Source organism: Grampus griseus (genome assembly GCF_964374135.1).
Source record: "Grampus griseus genome assembly, chromosome: 6".
NCBI classification, from domain to species: Eukaryota; Metazoa; Chordata; class Mammalia; order Artiodactyla; family Delphinidae; genus Grampus; species Grampus griseus.
Window position 1 is genome coordinate 65716490 of NC_139000.1, and position 16379 is coordinate 65732868.

General features: G+C 33.9%; 1 protein-coding gene across 4 annotated transcripts in view; it reads left to right on the forward strand.

Moving 5' to 3' along the window:
• CNTLN (centlein) overlaps positions 1 to 16379 on the forward strand; it is a gene marked incomplete at its 5' end in the record, with an annotated part of 329914 nt that overhangs the window by 6552 nt on the left and 306983 nt on the right. For all 4 annotated transcript variants that reach the window (XM_082656525.1, XM_082656528.1, XM_082656526.1 and 1 more), the window contains one exon: positions 3114 to 3202. In XM_082656525.1, the coding sequence (XP_082512651.1) occupies positions 3114 to 3202 (89 nt within the window). The remainder of the gene's footprint in view (positions 1 to 3113; positions 3203 to 16379) is intronic.

The following is a 16379-nucleotide window of genomic DNA, read 5'->3' on the forward strand; positions in this document are numbered from 1 at the left end:
GCATGGGTTTATCTTTGGATTTTCTGTCCTGTTCCATTGATCTATATTTCTCTTTTTGTGCGGGTACCATACTGTCTTGATTAATGTAGCTTTGTAGTATAGTGTGAAGTCAGGGAGCCTGATTCCCCCAGCTCCATTTCTCTTTCTCAAGATTGCTTTGGCTATTTGGGATCTTTTGTGTTTCCATACAAACTGTGAAATTTTTTGTTCTAGCTCTGTGAAAAATGCCATTTGTAGTTTGATAGAGATTGCATTGAATCTGTAGATTGCTTTGGGTAGTATAGTCATTTTCACAATGTTGATTCTTCCAGTCCAAGAACATGGTATATCTCTCCATCTGTTTGTATCATCTTTAATTTCTTTCATCAGTGTCTTATAGTTTTCTGCATACAGGTCTTTTGTCTCCTTAGGTTTATTCCTAGGTATTTTATTCTTTTTGTTGCATTGGTAAGTGGGAGTGTTTCATTAATTTTCTTTCAGATTTTTCATCATTAGTGTATAGGAATACAAGACATTTCTGTGCATTAATTTTGTATCCTGCTACTTTCCAAATTCACTGATAAGCTCTAATAGTTTTCTGGTAGCATCTTTAGGATTCTCTATAGTATCATGTCCTCTGCAAACAGTGACAGTTTTACTTCTTTTCCGATTTGGATTCCTTTTATTTCTTTTTCTTCTCTGATTGCTGGGCTAAAACGTCCAAAACTATGTTGAATAATAGTGGTGAGAGTGGGCAACCTTGTCTTGTTCCTGATCTTAGTGGCAATGATTTCAGTTTTTCGCCATTGAAAACAGTGTTGGCTGTTGGTTTGTCATATGTGGCCTTTTTATATTGAGGTAAGTTCCCTCTATGCCTATTTTCTGGAGGGTTTTTATCATAAATGGGTGTTGAATTTTGTTGGAAGCTTTTTCTGTGTGTATTGAGATGATGGTATGGTTTTTTTCCTTCAGTTTGTTAATATGGTTTATCACATTGATTTGCGTATGTTAAAGAATCCTTGCATTCCTGGGATAAACCCCACTTGATCACGGTGTATGATCCTTTTAATGTGCTGTTGGATTCTGTTTGCTAGTAGTTTGTTGAGGATTTTTGTATCTCTGTTCATCAGTGATATTGGTCTGTAGTTTTCTTTTTTTGTTACTCTTTTGTTTTGAAGAGCTATAAGATAAGCTATATCTTATCTTATCTTATCTTATCAAAGATAAGCTATAGGATACAATCCAAACTCTACCAAGGCAAGCTATAAGATAAATCTCCAGATAACATTGGTTTCAGGGATTTTGTAGTTTCATCAACATACCTTTTAAAAGAGCACATAATGTTACATAGTTTAACTTTTCCTTCACCAGAGGTTTATGACATGTAATTTCTCTATATATTGACATTTCTTGTCCTTAACTGAAATCATTTTAATACCTAAATGCTGAATTCTTGCTTCTAAAAGATAAAGTATGACATATAAGAATAGTTAGGTAAGGTAGTACTTTGCAGTACTCCAGCTGTCAAAAGTCTTTAAAAAACAGTCAAACAAAATGAAAGATTTGAACATTAAAAAATGAAAACATAAAAATTTAAGAAGTAAGTATGGGTAAATATATTTCCAATCTTGGAGTAGAGAAGGCCTTTTTTTAACTTGTAGAAGAAAACCATAAGCCATAATGAAAAAGATAAGTTTGAATATATAAAAATAATAACTACCTTTTCCCAAAAAGTCTCCATCATAAATAAAGTCAAATAAGCAACAACATACTGGAAAAAAATAATTGTAACACATTTGGTAGACTTAAGTCCAATTTTAAGGTTTCCAATGACATTTCTTATATTTAATTGGCAGAACTCAGTCACAGAGCCCATAGGCAAGAGAGGCCAGTCTTAGTTGGCAGCAAAGATCAAAAATGGTTTCTGTTACTAAGAGGAAGGGGAGAATAGATGATGTCACAGAAGTAAAACCAAACAAATAAACTACCAAACAAATATAGTATTATAAAATGAAATGTGATTTGAAAAAAATAATTAAACAGGGTAAGGGGTTTCCAGAGATTTGTGGGTTTTGGTGGCTATAAATATAGTAGTTAGGGAAGACTTCTCTTCTCTTGAAGAGGTAACATTTAAACAAAGACTTGAGCGACGTTAGGTAATAATGTACATGAAAATCTGGTAGATTGTATATTTAAAAGGACCTGGTACAAGTAGAGCCAGAAGGTCCCTGTGAACAAGAGGGTGAGTGATAGATGAGGCTGGAGGACCAGATGTGTAGGGTCATGTGGCCTTGGTAGAGTTTGGATTGTTTTCCTAATCTGATGGAAATCCACTGGACGATTTTGAGCTGTAAGGAGCCCAGGGGACCATTATAGGGAGCTAGGCAAGTGGTGGAGTTGACTCGTAGTAAGATGGTGGATAGTACTTGTTCCACTTGTACTAGGTAGAAGTGTTCAGAATTGGGATATATTTTGTAGGTAAGGCTAATAGGATTTACTAATGGTTTGGATATGAAATGTGAAGAAAGAGAGCAACCAAGATTGACTCCTAGATCTTAAGTTTTTAAACAATAAGTAGGTGGTGGTGTCATTTACTGAGATGCAGAGAGGGCAGGTTTGTAAGAGGGTAGGAAGTCAAAAACTTTATTTTGGATAAATTAAATTTGAGATGCCTATTAAGAATTGATAATATAGAGGACCTTGAAAAATGATTTTAGCGTTATGGTGGGGAGGGAAGTCTGACTGGAGGAGGTTACAGAGTGAGTGGGGAGTGAGGAAGAAGAGACCATGATTGTAGGCAGCTGTTTCAAGGAATTTTGCTGAAAAGGGCAGCTGAAAATGGAGCAATAGTTAGAGGACAGTCTCATTTTAGAACAAATTTACCTTAATATTCAGCCCTTCAGCATTTGCACCCTCAAATGTGAGTAGGAGAAATAGTAAAATAAATGTGGGTTACCAGTGTAAGAACTTTTTAAAATAAAGCTTTCCCGTTATACTTTTCAAGAATCTGTTTTATAGTTATAGAACTAGGGATCAAGTAATTACGTTTTTCATTTTTTAATTTAATGCAGTATCTTGCCTTCTCTGCTGTAGCTACAAAGCAATGAATTTAAAATGTCTTTTATTTCTTTAAGGCTGATAAAGAATTCGTATGGTCTTTGTGGAAACGTCTCCAGGTGACAAACCCAGATCTCACGCAAGCAATCAGTTTGGTCGTGGAAAGGTGAGTTTCCAAGTTATTTTTTTCATCAGTATTTAGTTTGTTGAATTTGTTTTTCTTCATTATTAAAATTAACACTTGGCATTAATCCCCTGAAGAGATTCATTTGATTTCCAAAGGAATGTTGAGCATGATATTATAATTACTGGATTTATTTCAAGGTGTGTCAGTTTGCTAAGTACAGCTAGGCCTTATCTTCTACTCATATTCTGACATATTTGGGAAGTTTGCAGGTAAGAGAGACACTTTGTGTGTATGTGTTTGTGTGTGTGTGTATATTTTAAGCTCTTACTACTCAACTTTAAAAATTGGAGAAGTTCCTGTTGTTTGGCTTCAGAGACTGACCCTGTAGGCAACTTCCTAGACATGATCCTTCCTAGACATGGCTCAGTTTTCCCCTAAGATAATTGCAGTGTGTATTTGAGAGCCTGGGTTGACCTTGCCAGAGTAGAGTAAGTGTTCCGGAATAGGTTGAGAGATTTCCGTATTACCCTGGAGGGGATGCCCAGTCATTTAACTATAGATTATTGGGCCTCTCCTTGGTCATTAGAAACAGTGGAGTGATGCTGGGTACTTCTTATCAAACATTTGATATACAGTAGTCTCATGACACGTAGATAGCAATTAAAACACTTGCTTTCCTATTAAATGGATATCATTATATTTCCTAAATGAGAAGCTAAGCATATGGTTGCCTTTTCTTTTTTTTAATTGGAATTATGATTATATAATCTGAATATCAGTTTTTGATAACTTGAAGTATATTCACCTTTGGAGTCGCTAGCCCTGGGATCATTCTAATATTGTCTGGAATTTGACTTTGAAAGATCTATGATACATACCCATGGCTAATTTTACCATCCTTGGTTATCGTGAAATCTTAAAACAGAATAATTAGTTTCTTCTCATGGTCTTGTATGTCTAATTCATCAATGAGATTTTCCTTTTGATGATCAGAATTAAGTATTTTGTTGAAGCACCCTTATTAGTTCCTCAGTCATTCTAGAGATTAAATGTGATCACTCTCAGTTTTACTGTTTTTTAGCAGAATAGGACTTCAGAAGATATATTCTTGGGATTTCTTTTGTCATTTCTGTGATTCTTTCATTATCCTCCTCTCCTTTTAGTTGTATACATTTTTCAACTTTCTAATTTATTTTTTACAACTTTCTAAAGCGATTCTTAATTTTCCCTTTACTCTTGGTTGAGACAGAACCAAATAATAAATTATTGTTAGGTCATCTTTCTCATTCTTTAAGATTTTTATTTTTCACATTTTATAATATACATAATATGCGGTCACATAAAAGTATATCAACAATTTATAAATAAATATACACATATATTTTGGGGTGGGTACTCAAAAGCCTTTTGCTCATAAGATATGTAATGGAAAATTTTGGAGATTACTGCTTTACAGCTATAATCTTGAAAATTTAATGTGCATAAGGTATACTTGGAAAATTTCTTTTTAAAAATTTTTTATTTTTAAAAATTTTTATTGGGCTATAGGGGATGGGTTGAGAAATATCTCTGCAAGTTATGCCCTACTAGGGAAATGTCCATTCTAATTTTCCTGGGATAGCTTTTGGAGCTTTTTCTTTTTCTTGGAGCTGCTGCTCTTGCTGGCAGCAGCCTCTTCAGGTCCACTGCTGAGTGGCTTCTCCTTGGAAGAGAATTTCCTCTTTTCCTTGGGGACTGGAAAATTTCTTAAAATGCAGGTCTCTGGAACTTTCCCCTGATCCACTGAATCTTTAGGGATGCGGCCCAGGAGTCTATAAAATAAGCTTTCCAGGTAATTCTGGTGTCCATAGATCTGATGTCCAGGTAATTCTGATGTCCACAATGAGATACCTTGGAATTTGAATTGACTTTTGAAATTGGAAACTTGTAATTTGCATTTATAATTTTATAATTATGTAAATATTATTTCCTTGAGAACCATGTAGTGTGTTTGGACCTGTTGATAAGGGAAATGGTATGACAAAAAAAGAATATTCCAAATATCAAAGTCAAATAGAATATCTTTCTTTATAGTCCATTAATTACCCAAATTATGCTACATTTAAGTTATTTTATATTTGTGCCTTGGTCTTCCTGGACAACATTTTTTCCCCCTGGAATTTCTAATTGCTTTTCTTTTCTGCTATTTCTTAGCATAAAGAATGTCAGTGTTCAGACATTTGAATAATGGGCTGAAGACATTCTTCCTTGGGCCCTTTGGTTTATGGTATGAATTTTGGCCAATTGCTTTCTAAACCAACTCATAGCTGCCATCCTCGGATTTCTTCTTATTGTACTACTGAACTAGTGCCACAGTTTCTAAGATCCTACGTCTTCCTTTTTCTTTTGTTGGATTATATTTTCAAAATTTTTTTCTCAGAAGGGATGCATAAGTGGTCCACTTTCTGACTCCTTACGTGCCTAAAATGTCTTTCTTTTGTCCTTATGTTTGGTTGATACTTTAGCTGAACATAAAATTTTAAGTACATTTAATTTCCCTCAGATTTTTTGAAGTATAGCTTTGTTATCTTCTTTTAGCATACAGTGGTGTTATCAAGTGTATGTGTGATCCCAGTGCAAGTGAGATTCTTATTTCTTTCTAGGTAGCTTGCTTAAAGTTTTTAGGATTTTCTCTTCATATATATGATATTTTAAAATTTCAACATCATCTTTTAATTTGAGTCTTTTAAAAATTCAAACTTCTCAGCCTTTGTGGGTTCTTTCAATATCAAGACTGGAGATTTTATTTCAATTGAAGAAAAATATGATTCTCATATTTTCCCCCTTGTCTGTTCTTTCCTTCTGTACTCTGTTAGAGATTGGACCTTCTGAACTTGGCCTTCTTTTCTGTCATATTTTCCATCTTTTAGTTTTGTCTCCTGAATGGTCTTCTTACATTTTCTTCCATCAGTACATGGATTTTTTTCCATTTACCCTATTTAGTTATTTGATTTTTTTTTAGTTTTAGAAATCAAAATTTTACTTCTAAGAAATTTCTTATTTGATGTTTCCTTTTTCATAGCAGTCTTCTTTAAAAGGATAAGTTTTTAATCTTTGTGATTATAATTTTTAAGTTCTTCTCTGTTTCTTACATTATCTTTGTTTCCTGTTGGGTAACTTCTGTTTGTTCCTACTCTTTTACTTTAATGCTGATAGTTTTCTTCAAGTGTTTGATGATTCTTTACTGACTGTTCATGTTTTTGTATGAAGGTCTATATTGCTTAATGTAGAAATGTTGCTTTTAATGAGTTTACTTTGCATTTTTATATAACTGTTACCAAGAGGCTTCTCATCTGAATGAAAGGATTGACTATGGGCATTGTGTAAGAGAAGGGAGGGGACTATCAACAAGCTTTCCTGAGGGATGTATGGCAAATGGGCTTCACTGTACAGAATGAGAAGTAGGCTCTTAAGTCAGTCACTTCTCTGATTGTATTGTTTGTCCCAACAACCATGGTAGGGACCTTTTTCAGGAACATGGTTCTTTTGAAAGTAGCCTTGGGCCATTTGTTATAGGCAAATACTGCAGGTAGCTGTTCTGAACATGGATGAATGGGAAGCCCAGATTTTTGATTAATGGTTCCTTAGTCATCTTGATTCCTGTGGACTTCTGCTCTCCATACTTACTAATTGGGTAATTAGAGCCTATCTGAGCCTCTTCCAGAAAAAAATAGCTTCCTTTTCCATTGTAGACACTATTTGGATTTTTCTCCTCTGTGTTTGTCTCAGTGAGTCCATCCTTCTGTCTTTCAGATATTTGTCCGTTTTGGACCCTTTTTCTTATTTCCAGGCTAATAGACTCAAGGCAGTGTGATTTGGGCAAGTCAGTGACATGTTGTCAGTTCATTATTTTCAAGACGAATATAATTATTATTCAAAAGAAAATAATATTTTTAGAGTTACAATATATTCTGTTATTTTGATATGCCATATTATTTAATCAGTGTCTTGTTGTTGTACATTAAGGTTCCTTTTTTTATGAAAATTGTATGATGATGCTGTGATAAATGGCCTTGTGGATAAAGCTTTGCCAGAATCACTGGTTTTAACCAGTGGTGCCAATGACATAGTAGATGGAGGCTGGGATTGCTAAACATCCTGAAATAAATAGGATAATCCCACTCAATTAAATAACCCTCAGAGACTTTGAGGGTTCAGTTCCAGACCACTGTAGTAAAGTAAATATTGCAGTAAAGCAAGTCACACAAATTTTTTGTTTTCAAGTGCGTATAAAAGTTATGTTTACATTGTAGTCTATTAAGTGTGCAACAACATTATGTCTAAAAAACAACGTACGTAATTTAAAAATATTGCTAAAAATGCTGTCATCTGAGTCTTCAGAGAGTTATACCCTTTTTTCAATAGTAACATCAAAGATCACTCACTGATCACAAATTATCATAACAAATATAATAATGAAAAAGTTTGAAATATTGTGAGAATTACCAAAATGTGACCCAAAGACATGAAGTAAATTTTGTTGGAAAAATGGCGCTGGTAGACTGGCTTGATGCAGGGTTTCCACAAACCTTCAATTTGTAAAATGCAGTATTTGTGAAGCGCAGTAAAGCAAAGTGCAATAAAATGAGGTATGCCTGTACTGCTTCAAATGCCCTTGGTACCCATTTGAAAAAATGCTGGTCTTATCAATAATTCTTTACTTTTTTGCCTTTTTGGTACTCTATTATAATGTCCTTGTAAGTTTTTTGGTGTGGTGTCTGTTTACATATTTTTGTTTTTTGTGTGCATGTGTTTTTATTATGGAAAATTTTAATTTGATGCAAGGGTAGAGAGAATACACTAATGAACTCCCATGTTTACTCATCAACCAGCTTGGACAATTATCAGCACATGACCAATCTTGTTTCATCTATAAACTTCTACTTCCTTTCTGCTCCTCTGCTCCCTCTACCACAGTGGATTATTTTGAGGGAAATCCCAGACATCCTGTTATGTTACCCACAATTCCATTGGTGTTTACAGTCAGTTCTTGTTATTCACAGGAGTTATGTTTTATAAAGTCATGTGAACACTGAATTAGCAAACATGGAAATATTGCTCCTAGGGGAGATAAAGGATTAAGTTCCTATGAGCCTCTGGTCACAACATTTTGTCAACTGATCAACATATAACCTTGCTTTACATGTGTTTCTATTTAAAGACATCTTATTTAATATATATTGTTTATTTATTACTATTGAGCTCATGACCAATGGTACTGTAACTCATGCCTGAACACAGTTTATCTAACACAATTTTTTCTCCATATGCAAGTCACAGCCTTCTTGCACTTAGGAACACTAGACAGCACTTCAGCACTATGCTTAGTGGTCATTTGAAATAGTGAAATCATCAACAGAAGGGCAGAAATATGAAAAATGTGGTACTAGATAGACCATGAGAAGAATACTTGTTTATAGTATGAGAGCTGAAATAAGAAGACAGAGCATCCCCTTGTTTGACCTCAGCTGGGAACATGTGGTTCAGGTGACTTAAATTTTTCACCACTTTCTGCATGTCTGCAAATGACTGAAAAAGTGCAGTGGTATTGATTTTAGGCTTAAAATAAGTTTTAGTGAGTAGGAAAGTTCACGAATTCTGAATCTATGAATAAAGATTGACTCCATCTCTGAAAGATAAGGCCTTTTGAAAACATAACCATGATATCTGTATCATACTTAGAATTCTGTAGTTATTCCCTAATGTAATAAAATATCCAGTTTTCAGATTTCTCCAATTCTCTCGTAACTTTTTTTGAAAGATGGTTTGTTTCTATGAGGACTCAAACATAGTCTACCTACTGAGTATACAGGTTCCTTTTCCTCCTCTCCGTCTTTCTCTCTTTTTATTTGCAACTTATTTTTGGAATCAGTTGGATTATTTATCCTGTAGAGTTTCCCACATTCTGGACTTTTTTGATTATAATCTTTTTTACTCTGTAATTATCATAAATTTTTAATGAGACCTAGAGGTTTATTCAGTTTCAGGTTTGATGTTTTGGCAAAGAAATCTTCTTTGGTATAATATGATTCTTACCATATCATATTAGGAGACACATAATGTATTATCCAAATCTCTTTTTTTTGTGTTGTTAAGTTTGATCACTGGATTATATCTCTAATTTAGAATAGCCTATACTCTTCTTTTTCTTCTTTTAATGGATAAGTTTGGGTAATGTTGCCATCTTAACAATGTTAAATCTTCTATATTATGAGCATGGGATGTTTTTCCAGTTACTATTTGTTTGTCCTAAAATTTCTTTCAATACTGTTTTATAGTTTTCAGAGTATGTTTTGCACCTTTTTGGATAAATTTATTAATATTTTATTCTTTCTGATTTTATTATAAATGGAATTGTTTTCTTAAGTTTATTTTCAGATTGTTTAGTTTAAGTGTATAGATTACAATTGATTGTTTTACATTGATCTCTTATCCTGCAACTGTGCAGAACTCATTTTTCAGTTCTAAGTTTTTGGGTAGATTCCTTAGGATTTTCTACTTACAAGATCATGTCATCTGCAAATAGAAATAGTTTTGTTTCTTCTTTTCGAAACTTGATGCCTTTTATTTCTTTCTCTTGGCTACTTGCCCTGGTTAGAATTTCAATACATTGTTGAGTAGAAGTGGCCAGAGCAGACATCTTTGTCTTATTCCTGATCATAGGGAGAAAGCACCCACTCCTTCACCATTAAGTATAAAGTTATCTCTCAGTTTTTCATAGATGTCCTTTAGCAAGTTCAGGAAGTTCCCTTCTATTCCTAGTTTGTTAAGTGTTTTTATTATGAAAGGCTATTGAATTTTGTCAAGTATATTTTCTGTATCTATTGAGATGATCATGTGCTTTTTGTTTTCTATTTTAGTGATATGATTTATTATAATAATTGATTTTCAGATGTTAAACCAACCTTACATTCCTGGAATAAATTCCACCTGATCATGATACATAATTCTTTTAATATGTTGTTGGATTTGGTTTGCTAGTATTTTGTTGAGGACTTTTGCATCTGTATTCATAAGAGGTATTAGTCTGTAGTTTCCTTTTCTTATGACGTTTTTGTGTGTTTTTTGTATCAAGGTAATACTGGCTTTATAAAATGGGTTGGGAAGTATTCTCTTCTCTTCTATTTTTTGGAAGGTTTTTTGAAGCACTGGTATTAATTCTTCTTTGAATGGTTGGTAGAATTCAGTGGTGAACCCCTCTAGCCCTATACTTTTGTTTGTGGGTAATTTTTTTTTATTACAAATTGAATTTCTTTACCTATTACAGGTCAACTTGGGATTTTATTTTTTCTTGAGTCACTTTTGGTATTTGTGTTTTTCGAGAAATTCACCCATTTCTTCTAAGTATCTAATTTGCTGATGTACAATTTTTCATAGTATTCCGTTATAATTCTTTTTAGTTTTTATTAGGTTATTAGTAATATACCCTTTTTTATTTCTGATTCTGGTAATTTGAGGCTTTTCTTTTTTTAAATATTGTCAGTATAGCTAAAGATTTGTCAGTTTTGTTGATCTTTTCAAACAACCAGCTTTTGGTTTTCATTCATTTTCTGTATTGTTTTTCTATTCTCTATTTCATTAATTTCATCTCTAATCTTTATTCCTTCCTTCTATTTGCTTTAGGTTTAGTTTGCTCTTATATTTTTCATTGTCTTATGGTAGAACATTAAACCTAATGTTGACTTAGGACCTTTCTTCTAGCTTAATATAGGTATTTATAGCTATAAATTTCTTTCTAAGCACTATTTTAGCTGCCTCCCATGCATTTTGATATTTTGTCCCTTCATTTTTACTCATCGTACAGTATTTTCTGATTTGTCTTTTGATTTCCTCTTGACCCATTGCTTTTTTAATAATGTGTTGTTTAATTTCCACACATTTGTGAGTTTTTCTATTTGACTTCCAGTTTTATTCCATTGTGGTCAGAGAACATATTTTGCATTATTTCTAACCTTTTACATTTATTGAGTATTTTAAAAATAGTCTAGCATATGGTTTATCCTGAAAATGTTCCATGTGCACTTGAAAATGATATATATTTAACTGTCATTTTTTAGAAGAGTATTCTAATGATGTCAGGTCTAGTTTGTAGTATTGCTCAGGTCTTCTATTTTCTTGTTGATCTTCTGTCTAGTTGTCTATCCATTATTGAAAGTGGTTATATTGGGATTCTCCAGAGAGCACAGAACAAAAAGGATGTGTGTGAATGTATATATAGAAAGAGACTTATTATAAAGAATTGGCTTATATGATTTTGGAGACTGGCAAGTCCACATCTGCAGTGTGGGCTGTTAGGTTCGAGACTGGGAGAGTCGATGGTGCAGATAAAGGCAGTCTGCTGGAGATTTCTTGTTCAGGGAGGCTGGTCTTTTTGTTCTGTTCAAGCCTTCAACTGATTGGATGAAGCCCACTTACATTATGGAGGGCATTATGCTTACTCACAGTCCACCAATTTAAACATTAATCTCATCCAAAAATACCCTCCAAGTTGACACATAAAATTAACCATCACAGTAGGATATTGAAGTCTCCAACAATTATAATTGAATTGTCCATTTCTTCTTTCATGTCTGTCATTTTTGCTTCATGTATTTTGGTCCTCTGTTATTAGGTATGTATATGTTTATAACTGTTATATCTTCCTGATGGACTGACTCTGTCAGGGACTTGTTATAAAATGTGCCTCTTTTTCTTCAGTGACTTTTTTGTTTAAAGTCAATTTTGTCTGATATTAGTATATTTACTCCAGCTTTCTTGTGGTTATTATTTGCAAATTGTTTTTCTTACCCTTAACTTTCAATGTATTTATGTCTTTGAATCTTTCTTTTGCATTACGTAAATATTTTCTAATGTAGCATTTTAATTTAATGAATTTTTCACTATATTTTTTGAGATATTTTTTTCTTTTAGTTAATGCTCTAGGGTTTGCTATATGTATCTTAACAAAATCAGCTTCAGATTTAGCCAAGCTTAATTCCAGTGATATATAGAAACATTACTGAAATACAGCTATATTCCCTTCAATCCCTTTGGTATTGTTATACATATTATCTATTAATATTACAAAACAACAATGCATTGTTATAATTATTGCTTTATTATTCAGTAGTCATTTCCTTAGCCCAATAGAACTTTGCTACAGCTGACCTCATTTATGCTGTTATTGGCAATTATATTACACATATGATACATTTTTTATATGTTTTGAGCCTGTCGATACATTGTGTGCATATTATTTTAAGCAGTTGCTTTTCAAATCAGTTAGGAGAAGAAAGTAGAAAGAAAACGTACTTTTAAACTTTTGTTATGTTTATATAATTACTTTCACCAGTAAATGTTTTCACATGTGGATTCAAATTATGGTCATCCCTCAATATCCACAGGAGATTGGATCCTGGAACCCCACAGATACCAAAATCCTAGGATGCTCAAGTCTCTCATATAAGATGGTGTAGTATTTGCATATAACCTATGCATATCCTCTGTAAACTTGAAATCATCAGCATCTCTAGATTACTTATAATAACTAATATAATGTAAATGCTATGTAAACAGTTGCCAGCACATGGCAAATTTGAGTTTTGTTTTTTGGAACTTTCTGAAAAATTTTTTTTCAAATATTTTTGAGTTGCAGTTGATTGATTCCATGGATGTGGAACCCATGGACATGGAGGGCTGACTGTACTGTCTTGGTTCACTTGGTTCTTTTACAATTTCTTTCCCTTTTTGATTTTCTCTATTTGGTGTAATATTCTTATGATACCTTTCTTTACTTTTTAAACCATGGTTTCCTTTAGTTTTGTGAATATATTTATAATGGCTATTTTGAAGTCTTTTTTCTTTTTCCCAAGTGTGGTCACTCTCCCAGATAGTTTCTGTTGCCTGCTTTTTTTTCCTGGTGTCTGGGTCATATTTTTCTGTTTCTTTGCATGACTTATAATTTTTTTGATGGGAAGTGGTTGAGACATTGTATTGTAGCAAATTTGGTTACTGTTCTGCACCCTTCTCCTCCAAACTTGTTTATGTGATTGGCGACCAACTGGATTATTTTAGTAAAGTCTCTTTCCTCTCCCACAATGTTAAGTCACGGATGTTGCTCCTAAGGAGGGTGCAGCTTTGGGTATGCTCACAGTCACCCTAGGCTGACAGTGATTTTGGCTCTCCTCCTTTCTTTTCTTGACCACAACCAGTTGTTAAACTTCACAAATTGGTGGCTGATTGCTCAATTGTTTTCAACAATGCCCTAGAGCATAAAATGCTCTAAAAACCAATTTAATCAAATTGTGGCTCCTTTGATATTTCTGAGTCAGTGTTTGATATTATTTTCCACCCTTGAAGGACTTCTTTCATCTGTCTTATAACTCATTTCTCTCCTGCAAATCAGCAGGCCTACAGTTTAGCCTGTATCTTAACTCTCCTTCCAATTGACTTTCACCATAACCTGACTCTTCTTCAGAGTGCCTTTAGGCTTGAACTTCTCTACACTGTGATGCAAATGAAGTAATTTCCCTTTGGGAAGAGATTAGGATCTGTGTGTTTTATATCCTGCCTCTCTACCCTGTATTCCCAACCAGGCAAAATCTGAGCCAAGCCTCTGGAGCTGGAGGTGGGACCATATGATACTTCTCTGAGTGATACCTCCGTTCTACGTGCTGATTGCAGTAGTCTTACGTTCTCTTGGCTTGCTTCTCCTGGTGTGGGACCACTGTGTCATAAGCTGGGGCAAGGGAGTTTGGGTCTCCAGCATTCTCACTGCTCTGCACCTGAGGTAGAACTTTTATTACACAAACAGAGGCTGGGCAGAAGAATGAGTCCTCACGGCTCAACTGCACTTGCCTAGGACTTGGCCTCAGCCACAGTTACCTCAGGGATGGGGAGGGTTGGGGAGGGGAGGATGAGAAATGGTGATATGTTGCTCTTCCTAGGAAAAAAGGTCTCTGACTGGGAACCTGGGGGAGATGGAATCTTGTTGTCTTGGCTACAGCAATCTGGAGTCAACTCTTCACCTTGATGACCTGGGAGGGTAGAAGGAGGGAATGATCTTGGTTCAGATACCATAAGAGGCTTTAATTTTTTAAATAGCAGTCACCAGTTTCACTAGGTGGTAGATTAGTGAGCTCCTCACACTGTCATGTGAGAAGTCAATCTCCCAGTGTTTGTTCTTTTGAGCTGCTAAATTCTGGGGTAATTTGTTATCTAGCAGTAGACAACTTATACACTGGATCAAAAGACCTATACAATTATACTTGTTAAATACTGCCAAATTGTTGTGCCAGTTTGTACTTCCACTAGCAATGTAAGAAGGTGTCTATTTTCTCCACATCCTGGCCATCGCATTGTTTTCAAATTTTTGTATCCTTGTTTATCTGAAAGGTAAAAAATGATATTCTGAAATAGGTTCTACTTGTGGTTTTGTTATTATGTGTGAGTGAAGACTAAGAGCCATTTTATATCTTTTTCTGTGGACTTCTTATTTTATATATCTTTCTGTGTCCCTTACCTGGGCATTTCTAATTCATGTCCTATGGTGCTCTTCAAATTCAGTATATTATCTCTAGAACTTATTGGCTTCTCCTTTGAGTTTTTTTACTATCTAACTTTTTCACTACCACAAACATGCCATTTTCTTCCTTTTCTTTAAATTTCACATCTTAAGGGTAATCTTTGATATCTTTTGGTCTCTTTTGAACAGAAAATCAATTCCCAAGTTCAGTCACTTTCTCTTTTGCAGTGTCACTCAAATACAGTAATTCCTCTGTGTCCTTAACTTCCAAACCCTCCATCTAGGCTCTTAATATCTCAGCTCTGAACATCTTATTGATTTCTTTCTCAAACATCAGTTCTGTTTTACATCTTCACTTTGAGACAAAGCAAGAGATAGGGCACCAAAAAATTTATAAAATTCTAGGACCTTTTAAATAGATACCTAGAGGAAACATTACCTTTTGGCATGGATGCCTAGGGGACACCAAATGTTGCAAGGAAATAGGACTGTGAGATTTAGAAATGCATGGCCATCATTAAAACAGCTATCTCTAGTACATTTACTCATTCAAAAAATATCAATTGTGTGTTGTGTGAGTGTCAGACACTATTCTAAAAGTTAGAGAAAGCTCCGTGTTTGGCTGTTAAGGAGTACTGTCTAGTCAGAAAGATATTTGTAGAAAGAGACAATTTGTTATAGAGTTTGCTCAGTAATATGATAAATGTATTCATATTTATGTAATTATTTCTTTCCTTGATCTGGAAAAAGATGTAATAAGAATTATCACTAATTATCTTTAGGTAGAAGTTTATGTTGCTGAAAATAAAACTTTGATTTTCTTAATAGAATGATATAATACAAATAGAAAACATTTGTGTATATTATATTTTCCTTATGAATTTATTTGTAGAAAATACTACTTTCTATGATTTATAGATACTTGAGATTACCTGTATTTTATGAGTTTATTATGAACTGCTGCTGCCAAAAGCACATTTTGGATATATCACTTCTTAATTAGCCCTGCAAATCTGATTTCCTTGCTATTATGTATAAACTCTCACTTAACAGTATCATTAGTGTCATAAGAGTACAACCACTGTATTTTAATTTTGAATGCGTAAGGAAACATTACAACTTGAATAGGTAGGAATGATAAACATTGAAAAATCAGTAATATGGAGTTTCAGAGAATATCAATACATTAGGAACTTGAATTGTTCAACTTTTCTTTGGATAACTAAAAAGGTATTATAGTGATTTTTGTGACTCAGCCAAATTTGTGCTTCAGAGAGAAACTTCATCCTGACTTTTAAAATTAATAATACATTACTTTGTCAATAAAGAACACTATTTTGAGTTTGAAGTAGAACAATAGAAACTGCTATTATTTTGCTTACTAACATTATGTAAATAATTTTTTGGACTTATCCAATACTATACAGTCCTGCATTTTGTGTAGCTCTCCCTTAAGGTACTGCACTTGTGATCCACCTAGAATGACAAAGAATCCAGGAAGTGGCTTTCTCTTTTTTGTTGCTACTAATCCATTCAGAGTTGGGCTATAGTTTTCGTAATCTTCTTACAGTCCTCTTAATCTTTCTCTCTCTCTCTCTGTCTCTGTCTCTGTCTCTGTCTCTCCATTTGCTACTGGTTCTAATCTCTTTGTCTTGCATACTTTCTGTTCTTTCT